This window comes from Cnephaeus nilssonii (genome assembly GCF_951640355.1).
Source record: "Cnephaeus nilssonii genome assembly, chromosome: 2".
NCBI classification, from domain to species: Eukaryota; Metazoa; Chordata; class Mammalia; order Chiroptera; family Vespertilionidae; genus Cnephaeus; species Cnephaeus nilssonii.
In genome coordinates this window covers 69,726,973-69,739,846 of record NC_137073.1, presented here as the reverse complement: position 1 = coordinate 69,739,846, position 12,874 = coordinate 69,726,973, and the positions used below count along the sequence as shown (strand labels likewise).

The 12,874-nt window shown below is 36.2% G+C and overlaps 1 protein-coding gene across 3 annotated transcripts in view; it reads left to right on the top strand.

Annotated features, from left to right (window-relative positions):
* The window catches only part of VCAN (versican), a 103,701-nt gene extending 96,736 nt beyond the window's left edge, over positions 1–6,965 (top strand). Inside the window, exons 14-15 of one of the 3 annotated variants that reach the window (XM_079800233.1) lie at positions 4,688–4,870; positions 5,017–6,965. In XM_079800233.1, coding sequence (XP_079656359.1) covers positions 4,688–4,870; positions 5,017–5,144 — 311 coding nt within the window. In that variant the 3' untranslated portion in view covers positions 5,145–6,965. The remainder of the gene's footprint in view (positions 1–4,687; positions 4,871–5,016) is intronic. The other 2 variants (XM_079800234.1, XM_079800235.1) reach the window with 2 other exon arrangements.
* Positions 6,966–12,874: the final 5,909 nt, after the last annotated feature.

Sequence of the window (12,874 nt, the reverse complement as noted above, 5' to 3'; positions counted from 1 at the left end):
ACGAACTGGATAAGTCATGTGCATCATCTCTTGTTGCTCTGGAATATTTCATTCTTGCCATGCAATTGAAAAGTTTGTTTTCTGTAATGTTGACACCATAGATTTCAGGTGCTGAAGATAACAATGTAGTATTTATGCAGAAAAATTACCTCCAACTATCTTTAAAAACACAAACACACAAAAATCAGCCAACACAGGGGTTGAAGACCTGTTTATTTTGATGAAGAAAGCATTAAAAAATTGGTTGTCAACATTTCAAAATTGGGAGATGTCATAAAATATTATAGATTTTTTTTTTACTTAAAGGAAAAGAACAACTGGTACCCATTTGGCCCTTTAGAATTTGTCCATAGTTTGAAGCATTGGAGCTGAAAACCTCTGCTCTCAGCAGTGGGGGCCGTGGTCTTCAGTTCATGGCAGTCCTTACTCAGTCCTCCCTGTTTTTAAATGCCTGGTCTCTGTAGACTTTGAGTTTTTTACCCATTTCCTTAGAAGCTTGTTGTATGCTTATAAACCATGAAATAGTTGAATGTCCTCAAGATGCAATCAAGTAAAAACAGTTGTAATATAAGTCCCATCATGAGGAGAATTGCTTAGTTGACATTAAACAGATAAAGTTAAGAATGCTGATTTTTAAAAAATATGTTGTGTTTATCACTGACCAGTATGTTTGAATTTATAAGGCATTCTGTATAGACTTCTTCCTTAAACAAATAGGAATTCCAAAACATTTTTAACCTGTTTGCAATGGTGTTAAAGCACGAATATTTAGTCTCTAGAGCTAGACCTCAAGTAAGAGTTCAAATTACAAATGCAAAATATAAAATCCATTTGATTTTTTAAAATATAAAATAAATAAAACTACAAATTCAGCCTGTGTAAATATTTTAGAAAACTTCAAAAATGAGAAATGCTATTAGAACAAAGAGAACATGAAGATACACAAAGCTCAGATAAAACTCAACTGTTATTTGTGATTACTTTGCTCTTCTCTGATCTAAAGTAGAATTTATTGTGAATATCCTTTCTACATGAGCCGCTTTCCTGACTTTGTGCATTACCTCAGCACGTCTGCAATGAGACTTGTGAAAATAGCAAATCAAGTGTCTGTTTTCCCTGCTTGTAATGTAAGAAGTCTTTAATGAACTGTTTGTCTTTATCCAAATGTCATGTTTGCATTCTCAGATCTCCAAATGGCCCTTGGAGTCTTGCTTTTCATTTTATGATGCTAACATTCTGATATTTGCTATGTTAATTTTTCCTGTAGCAAGGTTTCCCAACACCAGCACTATTGACATTTTGGGTCCAATAATTCTTAGTTGTGAGGGGCTGTTCTGGGCATTGCAGAATGTTGGGCATCTTCTCTGCCTTCTACGCACTGAAGGTCAGTAGCATTCTCTCCACTGCATGCCCCTCTCCTCTGCTTTGTGATAACTAAAAATGCCTCCAGAAATTGCAACCGTCCCTGTGGAGGGAGAGGAAGAAAACGACTCCAGGTTAGAACCACTGTCCTATAAACTAAAAAGGATTCACAAAACCAGCATCACCATTTACATTTCCCAATGGGGAAAGAGATTCATCAAATGTTGGCTCTATCTCATTAAAGGAGAAAACAAACAAAACAAAATGATCTTTGTATTTTATCTCCCTATTGTCTGGTTTTTATTTATGTGGATTTAATTCTTTGTTAATTACTACTCTGGGGAATTATGTGAATTTTATAAATGTCTATAGACTTTTATAAAAACATACTCATTTCTCCTTTCAGATAATTTAGGCATCTTAAAACATACAGACCAAAATAGTTCTAGTTTCAATTAAATACCCGTAAAGGAGGATTATAATATATGCACAAGGCATATGTATATTTAAAAGAACACTTCAGCCCTAGCCAGTTTGGCTCAGTGGATAGAGCATCGGCCTGAGGACTCAAGGGTCCCAGGTTTGATTCCGGTCAAGGGCATGTACCTTGGTTGCGGGCACATCCCCAGTGGGAGGTGTGCAGAAGGCAGCTGATCAATGAGTCTCTCTCATCGATGTTTCTAACTCTCTATCCCTCTTCCTTCCTCTCTGTAAAAAATCAATAAAATATATATATATAAAATAAAAGAACACTTCAGTCAATACTATCCACAGTTCTCTGGAGATCCTGTAGCATCTTCCAGTCCCATCTGTTTACTTCCCAATTCCAACCATCGATGATGACTTAGTTCCTTATTTTTCTTTTTGGCATTACCACATATGTTTGTATGTGTAAACAACACATTATTTAGTTTTCTAAATTTTTAAAATTTATATAAAGGAAATCATACTGTATGTATTTTGCACCTTGCTTTTTTTTGGTTCAGTATTGTTTGTGATATTTATCCATGTTGATGCATGTAGCTGTATTTCTTCATTTTTGCTGCTGTATGGTATTTCATTGTATGACTATATAACATTGTATTTATCATTTCTCCTGTCAGTGGACATTTGGGCTATAGTAAGTATTTTTTGCTACATTTTTGAACTTGTTCCTGGTAGACATTTGTGAGTTTTCATAGGGTATTTTTCCAGGAGTGAAGTGCTGAGTCATAGGATATATGTACCATAAAATTTACTAGAAAACAGCCAAATTATTTTCCAAAGTGGTTGTACCAGTTTGCACTCCCATCAGCAAAGTGTGAAGGTCCTGTTACTCCACATCTTCGCCAACATTTGGTATTTTTGGACTTTGAAATTTTTGCCAGTCTGGTGGGTATAAAATGTTATTTCTTGTGATTTAATTTACATTTTCTTGGATACTTTTCCTTAATATTGTTTCATACACTTATAGGTCATTCACGGATTTTCTTCTGTAAAGTATCTGTTCATGTCTTTTACTTATTTTTAAAAATTGGTTGCTTCTCTTTTATAAATTGATTTGTAGGAGTTATTTTTATAATCTGATTATGAATACCTTTACAATTAGATATTTTGAAAATACCTTCTCCCAGTTTGTAGCTTGTGTTTACTCTTACCCTATGCCATTTTTTGATGAACAGAATTCTTCAATTCATTACATTTTCCTTTATGGTTTAAACCATTTTTCATCTCAAGAAATCTTTACTACCCTAAAGTCACAAATATATTCTATGTTGTTTTCTAAATTTTTATAGTTTTGTGTTTTATATTTATATATTTAAGCCATCTAGAATTGATTTTCCTTGTATTCTCCGAGGTAAGGAACCAAGTAAACTTTTTCCATAAAAATACCCAATTGTCCAAATGCAAAAGCTACTTTTCTTTACTGCTTTGCCATGTTGCTTCTGTCAAATATCATGCATATATGTGACAATGAACTATTGTCTGGTCTATCTGCTGTCCTTGCCAGTACCATACTCACTGAACTATTTTAGCTTTCATATAAGTATTCATATATAACTAGTTTTTGAAGAAATCTCTACATTACTTTCCCCATAATTATAAAGATAACTTCTAATTTGTCAACATAGCACCGATTAAGTATAATGAACTATCTAGTTCATAACTTTTAACCTTCTATGTCAGTTTGGTCTCATTCTATCTGATAGTATCTGGACCTTGGTATAGGGTTTTCATAGTATAACAAAAGAAGTGCAGGTATCCAGATTGAGTTATCACTGAACCACATACACCGTGTAGTTTATTAATTGAAAACAATATGTTATTATAGAAATCTCTGCTTTAGGAATTTGTGAAGATAAAATACATGTATAAATATTTCTAATTTCTTAGTTATATATAGTATGCTTTTATAATCTATTTTTAGGTTATGTCTATCTGAGTGACAAGTCTTATGTGAGTGAAAAGAGATGCTTGGATTGTGTTTCATTAAAGACAACTTTTTTTGCTAATTACAAATGTTAATTTTTAAAGCATGTCATTTAGAACAAGTACACCAATGTTGAATAAAACTTTAAGTTCAAATTCAGTTGAATCAATTTGCCCAGCTTCTTGAATTTCTAGATTGTAAGGTTTCTTTTACTTTTGTTTCTTTTTTATTATTTACTATTGCTAAGTTTGTTGATATTTAGAATTTTTATTGTAAATTAAAAATTATAAATTTTCCAAAATTTAATCTTCATTACCCTTCTCAATAATTTAAATTTTAAGATAATTACAAAAACGAGCATGAATATTAAGTCCTGACTTTCCCTTTGTCTCATAGAGAAGTCAAAAAAGAGTAAATAGAACCAGAGATATTTTATTGATACTTAAGAGTCTATATTTGGCCATGTTTTACCCATATTTTGAAACTATGATGTTATTTTAGAGTTTAAGTATTTTCAGGGAAGTGACAGTAATAGTTCATTGTCACAAATTCATCATTGCTCCAAGTGAAGATGGGGAGTAAATAAAAACTTTGGGATAGTGATGAAGACAATACCACCTGGCCACATGGAAACTGGTACTTTTTAACTTGGAATTTTTCCAGAAAAGTGACCATTTAGCCGTATGGTTCTTTAATAAAATGCAATCCAAGATAACATAATCTGGGATTCAAATGGGGCCCAGAGCCTCAATATTTACTTTTTTCCTTGAATATTTTCCATTTGTGAATTCTAAGTGATTGTTTTTTTATGATGGTGCTAGATTGGTTTTATAAGGAGCAAAAGAGATAAAAAGAGACTCATACTGATAGAAGTATTTAGATTCTTTGGAAATAACTTGATTTACTTTTCTTTAGTTGCTTGCGGCCAGCCCCCTGTTGTAGAAAATGCCAAGACCTTTGGAAAGATGAAACCTCGTTATGAGATCAACTCCCTGATTAGATACCACTGCAAAGATGGTTTCATTCAACGCCACCTTCCAACTATTCGTTGCCTAGGGAATGGAAGATGGGCTCTGCCTAAAATTACCTGCATGAACCGTAAGTGGTACTTTAGAAGGAATGGACAGCCGTGCTATAACAGCCACTAGACACCTTCGTTTTACAGCTGCGGTACTGGTAGTTTAGGGTATGGAGCAAGTAATATTGTTGTGTTTTCTTTCTTTCTTTCTTTTCCTTCCATGTAGCATCTGCATACCAAAGGACTTACTCTAAGAAATACTTAAAAAATTCCTCCTCATCAAAGGACAATTCAATAAATACATCAAAACATGATCACCGTTGGAGCCGGAGGTGGCAGGAGTCCAGGCGCTGATCCCTATAATGGCGAACATGTGTTTTCATCATTTCAGCCAAAGTCCTAACTTCCTGTGCCTTTCCTATCACCTCGAGAAGTATTATCCGGCGGTCTGGATTTGTGGACCACCGTCCAGTCAGTTGGGGTTGCTGCGCTCCCAAAACATCTTCAATGAAAGCATTGGCATTCAAAAAGAAAGCAAATGATATGAAAGAGAACAAGGGCAGAGAGAAACCATTTACAGCCTATCTGATGTCTTCAGTTTTCTGTTTGCCTCCAGTGCAGACCGTTTTATAATGTATACCAGCCTACTGTACTATTTAAAAAGCTCCATTTCAGCACCAATGGCAATGTAAATAAGATGATTTAATGTTGATTTTAATCCTGTATATAAAATAAGAAGTCACACTGAGTTCTGGCATATTTAATGATGATTATGGAGCCTCCAAGGTCTTTAATCATTGGTTTGGCTGCTTTGGGTAGTTTGTTTAGGCTGGAAATGGTTTCACATGCCCTTTGACTGTCAGCAAGACTGAGGATGGCTTTTCCTGGACAACTAACAAACACAAAGTCTTGTAGGCCACACTGCACCATCTCAGCCTTAGCTGCAGTTGGCTTCACGTGCTGCTGAAGCCTGGCTAACGGGACCTGATGGGATGAGGGACCGCAATGTGGAACTCTTCTTTGCTGCATTCCTTTTCCTTCACTTACAAGAAAGGCCTGAATGGAGGACTTTTCTCTGACCAGGAGCATTTTTAGGGGTCGAAGTGCTAATTATTAACTCAACCAGGTCTACTTTTTAGTGACTTTCATAACACTAACTTGCAAGGTTCCAGATCAACACATTTCAAATGGATATAGACCCAGGGCTCTGGAGGGTGGGGAATTGTTAAAACAACACACGTTCAAAGAAAGAAATTTTGTATATATAACCATTTTAATCTTTTATAAAGTTTTGAATGTTCATGTATGAATGCTGCAGCTGTGAAGCATACATAAATAAATGAAGTAAGCCATACTGATTTAATTTATTGGATGTTATTTTCCCCCAAACCTGAAAATTGACATAGTGTGCTAGTTATTTTTTCAGTGTTAGCCTTTGTACTTCTCTCACACAGTTTGGAACCATATAATCTTAGGTACTTTGTCCCTGATTCAATAATGTGATGGATAGAATGCATCAAGTGTTTATTATGAAAAGAGTGGAAAAGTGTATAGCTTTCAACAAATGGTGTTTGCCAATTCTAAGCAAGGAGCATATATATATATAGAAGTAGTTAGGTGTATGTGTTAAAATGTCTTCCTATCACTTCCCACTCGTTTTCTCCCCTTTATTTGAATAAACTGGCTGCCTAAGATGACTTTGAACTATTATCCACTTAATTTAATGCTTAAATAAAAATCTGTAATGAAAAGAAGGCATTTAGGAGTCTTTCCCTAATTTCAGTTAGAATGATCTTGAGAAAAGTAGACAACCTATGAAATGCAAATAGCAAAAGAACAGCCCCAACATTGATTCTTTTCACGAAACCTCCTTTGGCTGAGAAGGAACCACAGTGGCTACAATCATTCACAGTGTCTTTGAGCAAGTTCCCTGGTTGTTGCATTAACTGTAGTCCACCGCCGAGTGTTCCAGAGCACAGAGCGACAGTGTGTGGACCTATTAGGTTTTACTTTTCCCTCTTTTATTACAATGCACATAATACTTCCTGTATTTATATTATACCATGTATAGTGTAAAATGTGAATGATTGTGTGTGTTTTTTTGTGAATGAAAATCTAAAAACTTTGTAACTTTTTATACCTGCTTTTGTTTCACCAAAGAAACCTAAAGTCCTTCTTTTACTATACTGTGACTGGTCTGTTTATTTACAACTTTAAACCCTGATGTGCACCAACATTTTTACATTCTGGTTCCATCACGAGTACAAGCTGCTCACATGAAATGATTTTGTGGCTAACAGAGAGATGATTATACATGTCACTGACATCATGATTCCAATAATGTTTACATCTACACACTCATGCATTAATTTCAAGTATGAAAGAAATGTGCAGTAGGAGAAGTGATAGCTTAGATTTATCAAATGCTTCCTACGAACCAGGTTGAGTGTTTTTTGTGCATGTTCTCCCAATAAGCCTGTGGGAGAGGTGCCGTTACTCTGATTGGTGAGGGATCAAGTGTAGAGAACTCAAGTCATTTTCCAAAGTTACATAATTACTTTGAAGTGGATGCAGGTAATCTTTAGAGCCTGAATGACATTCTCAAGAAAAATATGAAATATACTGTTCCCAATTACACATTTACGAGGTAAATTTGACTGGTTAGAAGATAATATCTAAATAATGATCAGAAGATGTCAAGTTCCTATCCATCCATTCCTTCATTTTTCATTCATTTACCATTTATTATGTATTTACTATGTGTCAGGTACTGTACTAGGCCCTGGAGACTTGGCAGGGAATGAGTTCGGTCTCTGCCTACATAAATTTTTATACTGGGTTCAACCTGTGGGATTTATTTTACAGCCAAATTCTATCCAATATCTTTATTGATAACTTGGAAGAACAAATCTATTATATGCTTCGCAGTGGTACGGAAGATATAAAGGACAAAGGTGAGTTGAAACTTATATCAAGGGTTCGTTCTGGGAACGTCAAAGGTATATGGAGAGTGGGGCAGGAATAGATCCAGAAAATAAGAGATTCTTTTCCTTGCTGAGCTTTTCCTTTTCATGTGCAATCTGTCATATCTTTTACACAGAATTTGAAACAGAAATTACCCAAAAGAATATATAAGAATTTGCATGTTAATAATTTCATCAAGCAAATATTTATTGCTCTAGGTGCACATAATACAGACTGTGAGATGTTCCATCACCCAGAATACTGGACAGAGTGAGAAGTTTAAGGAGACCTGCACTACTCAATGTCAGCTAGAGGTGGCTTTCTATTCATGTCTAAAAGCAAGGTTGCCTATGGGCAGGGGGGGGGGGGGGAGAATGTGCCCCTACATAGGTGGCTATTTAAGAAGAGGTGACCTTTCAGGGCAACTGAAATGGAAAAGAGGTAAGAGAGATTGTATAGGGAAGGCACATCATTTTAATGTGATAACAAGTGGACCTTTGTCAATCTTAACTGAATTTTCAATACTGTGCAGGAAGTAGGAACTGGATTAGCCTTGAGCTAAAAGCCCAGAAGTCATAAAACATGTAAAATAAAGTTATGGACAGAAAACAATGTAATAGGTCGCACAGAATTGCAGAGTTGATTTTGGGCATCACCTGTGCATGAATACCTGCCAAGAAAAGAATCCACAGGAGAAAATGTATCTTAGATGAAGGCAAGAAAATATTATCACGTAGCTAAAGACTCAATGATAACTTTAACATCTTTTAATGTGTTTCTCTTTATCTTTCCTAATATTAAAAATGCAGTGAAGTAAAAGGCCCACAGTGATGTTTTTGTGCTGATATGTGTGCATCCTCTTTTTATTGTGCTGCAATTGCCATTTGCTAAACAAACCAGAATTCACCCAATAAGTCTTTTCTAAAACAAGCCTAAATTGAAAGTTTATCAAGTTCTTTGAATGAGTCATTCAAGATGGTATAATCTTTTCCCATTATTACTCATTTCTGTATGCTTGAATCCCAGCTGGACAAGAGAGAGCAAATGCCAAACAAGAACAAAAATGGTTTTTGTTGAAGTGTTTACAGAATAAGCAAATGATGGCTTTAAACTGGAATTTAACTCAGACTTCCATCTAATCTTCCCTGTTGAAGATTAAAAGTGCTGCCTTAAGGCAGTAATTCTTAAATGATTTTTTAAAGTGTTTGCTCTAAAATAAAATTTCCATTATTTTTAAGTTGTCAACCAAAAATGTTTTCATTATGAAGTTAGACAATTGTAAAGGATGTCATTTTGGGGCATATTTTAAATATTGTCATTCTAAAATAAACATGTAATATCACTCTTATAAATACACTCAGTGGAATCTAAATACCATAATGATTTGAATACTACTATCATCCATTAAAAATTGCTTCCCTTTGAGCCCATGTACCCCTTGGTTTGGAGGCCACTGCTTTAAGATACACAGTCCTTAAAGTACGCTCAGATTTTTAGTGCCTTATCCATCTGTATTTATAAGCATGTGTCCTATCAGTTGGTGGTGATTGCTTTCCAAACTTAGAATGGGCCTCTGGTTTTACATGTCAGAAAAGCTTTTCTACAGGGAAATACAACAGCATGATTAAAATGCTTCGTTTCTTACTGGATAGACCTGAAACAAAGTTTGAAATGCAAGAATCAAGACAAATTTAAGAATTGAGAAATAGAAGTAAAAAAGATATATTGTAAATTCCCAGCAACAGTCAGCCAGGAAAAAGAACTTCAGATTCAGTGGGGAGCCCTGAGAGAGGTGTAGGTGGGGTAATCCTTGGGAGAGAATTGATCTCTAAATAACGCCAGTTCCTAAATCCAATCACCCTCTCCCATTAGCCAGATGGAACTCACTGTTCATTCAGTAATACATATTGAGTACTTATCATGTGGCAGGCACTCTGCTAGATATTGAGGATTCTGTTATAAACAAGATAGGCCAAGTTCCTGTCCTCAATGGCTCTTTCAGTCTAATGGGAAAGATTAGCAATGGCACTAAAACAGGAAAAGAGCTGATGTCTCAAAATGTTGTTGCTAAAGCCTTCATTATTGGCTATCTCTTTGTTCTGCTCTCCATCTTTACCTGATCCCTTCATAACCATGGCCTTAAACACTTTCCACCTTATGGTAACTTCCATATCTCTTTCTTTTGTGCGATGGGTATATATTCAGTTGTTGGATTTCACAGGTACATTGAACTCTGTATGTTCCAAATTGAATGATTATCTAAACCTCTCCTAACCATCTACACATTTAAAAAAATCTAGGAGTCTAAAAGTCATTCTGGACTTCTAATTTAATGCCAATATTCAATCAACCACCAAATTCTATTAATTATACTTCCAAGATTCTCACAGCCATCATCTTCTCTCTATTCCACTCTCTTTAATATCTGGTATATTATTAACATAGTATTAATATTTCTAGGTGCATCTAGAAATATAACCTTTTGAACTAATATGCAAAAGAGCCTGCCATTCTCCAGGTCAGAATTTATGAGAACCTATTGCTTACAAAATAAAATTTAATTCTGTATGCATAGCACAATGCTTTGGGGGCAGGGGATGATCACCTATTCTAGGCATTATGCACTTAAGAAGAATGGAGTAATTGATTCAATAATCTTAAATAAATCAGCCATTAAATTTAAGTTTTAGTTTTTCTCTCAGAATTAGATCAGTTTGGCTTCCTGTTCAGTCTCTGATCAAATGTCAGGCTCCCCTCACACAAGGCAGAAATGGAAGGCCAGCAATGCTATTGAGTGGGACATTTGCCTCTCCAGATACTCTCTCCACCCTTCTCCTCCTGCCTGTGCCTGTGGGCTGACTGTGTAGATTGCTCCTATTGGGTTCAGCCACGGGGAGCAAGCAAGGCAGGAGATCAGAGGAAGAGACGAGTGATGGCGGCGTGTGTCCCCTTGGCTCCCTCGCAATCCTGTGGGATTGCCATGTGCTGCTCCTATCCCTGCAGCAACATCATTAGTTCCAAGCAGGCCCCCATCTCCCCATAGACCTCTCTGCCTCCTGGTTCCACCACGGCTGTCTCACCTTGACCCTTCAGATCTGGGGTAGTAAGAGCTCTCCACTGTTATTGGCCCAGGGGTGCTGCACTATAAATTGTGATTTCCCCAAGCTGCCTACCTTTGTTAACAGTCCCTTTATTATACTCTCTTCAATTTATCCAATTTGATTGCATCACCTGTTTCCTGCTGGATTCCAAATTGACAAAGTGTTTATGGAAGCCTTTTACAGGGACATTTTGGGATCAACTCAGTTCATACCAATCATAGGAAGGGCAAGCTACATTACAGGCTGGAAGTTCCACATTGGTTCCCTTGGGTTTCTTCCGTAGCATCGTATTGTGTGTTTTATGAGGTCATGTCTTTAGCTCCTTCCTTACAGCCACTAAACACCAAACAGGTGATTAGTGCAGCCTCAGCTTTGCATAAACATAGCCACACTGCAGACTGGTTGGTCCCGAGGCTGTGTTCTCTGGCTTACATTTCCAAAATAAAATGTGATACTCCTCAGCTCGAGATCACAGTCAAGTCCAGTTTTCAATACCGTTTCATAATTAGGAGCAAAGAGTTGGAGTCAAGTTATACATGTGCATAACACGTTTCTCTGGGACCGAACCCCATTAGTTTTGAAGCTTTATGGCTATAGGTGGGGAAAGTGGGAAGTGAGGGAAGGGAGATTGATATTTGAAAGCAGCCAGCCTGTTTCGTTTCTCTAGATAGAGGTGTGCCTTTATCTTTCAGGGAAGATTTCCCCCCTTTGTGTATGGAGGAGCTGTTCTAGGGAATCTTTAACTTATACAAGTTTAAGATCAAGATCCTACTTTGTTTGGAAGGAATTTGAAAAAGAAGGAGCTAAGCTGTTCTGCATTACGAAGTAGATGTTATTCTCTTAAAAATGCTGTATTTTTAGAGTAAACTTTTACTTTAAAAATATTCTATTTATTTTTTCTGGGGTCTTGATTCCAAGGAATGGAAAATATTGGCAGAAGGGCCTTCCTCTGTTGAGGAGAGAAGCTGGCTTCAGCAACATGATGGCAGATGTGCGGAAATCGAGAGAAACCTCTAGGAGAGATCTGTGGAGGAGCCTAGAGTCTGGCAGAGGCCAAGAAAGTGTACAGTTTTAAGTGCTGCTTGGCTGTGCTTTATGATTCCTCGTGTCTTCAGGGTCATTTATTAAGACTTAACTGAGCTTTTCAGAATTAAGAGGTGGGCCATGCCCTCCTTGGGGAGGGGTGGAGAGGTAGAGAGATCAGCAGTAGTCTTAGCAAGCCAAGTACAGATAGTGTGACGTGATCATATACCTGGTACCTGAAGGCTGGCTGGGGACAGAGTGACATTCAAGGTAGATTTATGGGATAGGGCCATGTGCCAGGAATGTTTGGGGAAAGGAGTCTGCAGAAATTTTCATATATATTTTTTGTCAAGTAACAAGTGGTCTTGGGAATATTGTTTCAGCCCTAAAGGGAAGTGCAATTTCTTAAAACTAAATTTGAGAATATCTGTCTTACATAGGCTTTGTTGTAAGTAATATCTTCCATGCTTAACATATGGTAATACTTTTGACTTTTAATTTTGAGTCTCTTCTTAAAATATGAAGTAAATTAACAGATACTTTCATTTTGTATAAGGATATGCATGGCAAAAATAGTATTTTGGGAATTTAAAAATGAATATCATAAGCAAGAAAAAAAAAAGTAACCCAGCAAAATAAATGGAAGAAAATTAGCCAAGTAATTCCAGAAGAATGACAGTAATACAATAATACCATGGTTTTGGAAAAGGATTTAGGAAAGGAAGAAGACTTTCTGGGATTTTAGAAGCTGTGCTAATCTATTTAGAGCCAGGCATGTCATTAAAAAGCAGGCATCGGGATTTGGTGATGCTCTGATTATGAAAGGAGGAAAGAAGAAAAATATTAATTATAACATTTTTGTATACAGAGTTAGGGAAACAGAAATACTACAAAGCATTCATGCTATAAAAGAGAAGACAGTTTACCTGAATAAACAAGAAATATGTGAAGCTCACTAGCAATAATGTTTGCTTGAGAGTTTCTGATTGTATAGAG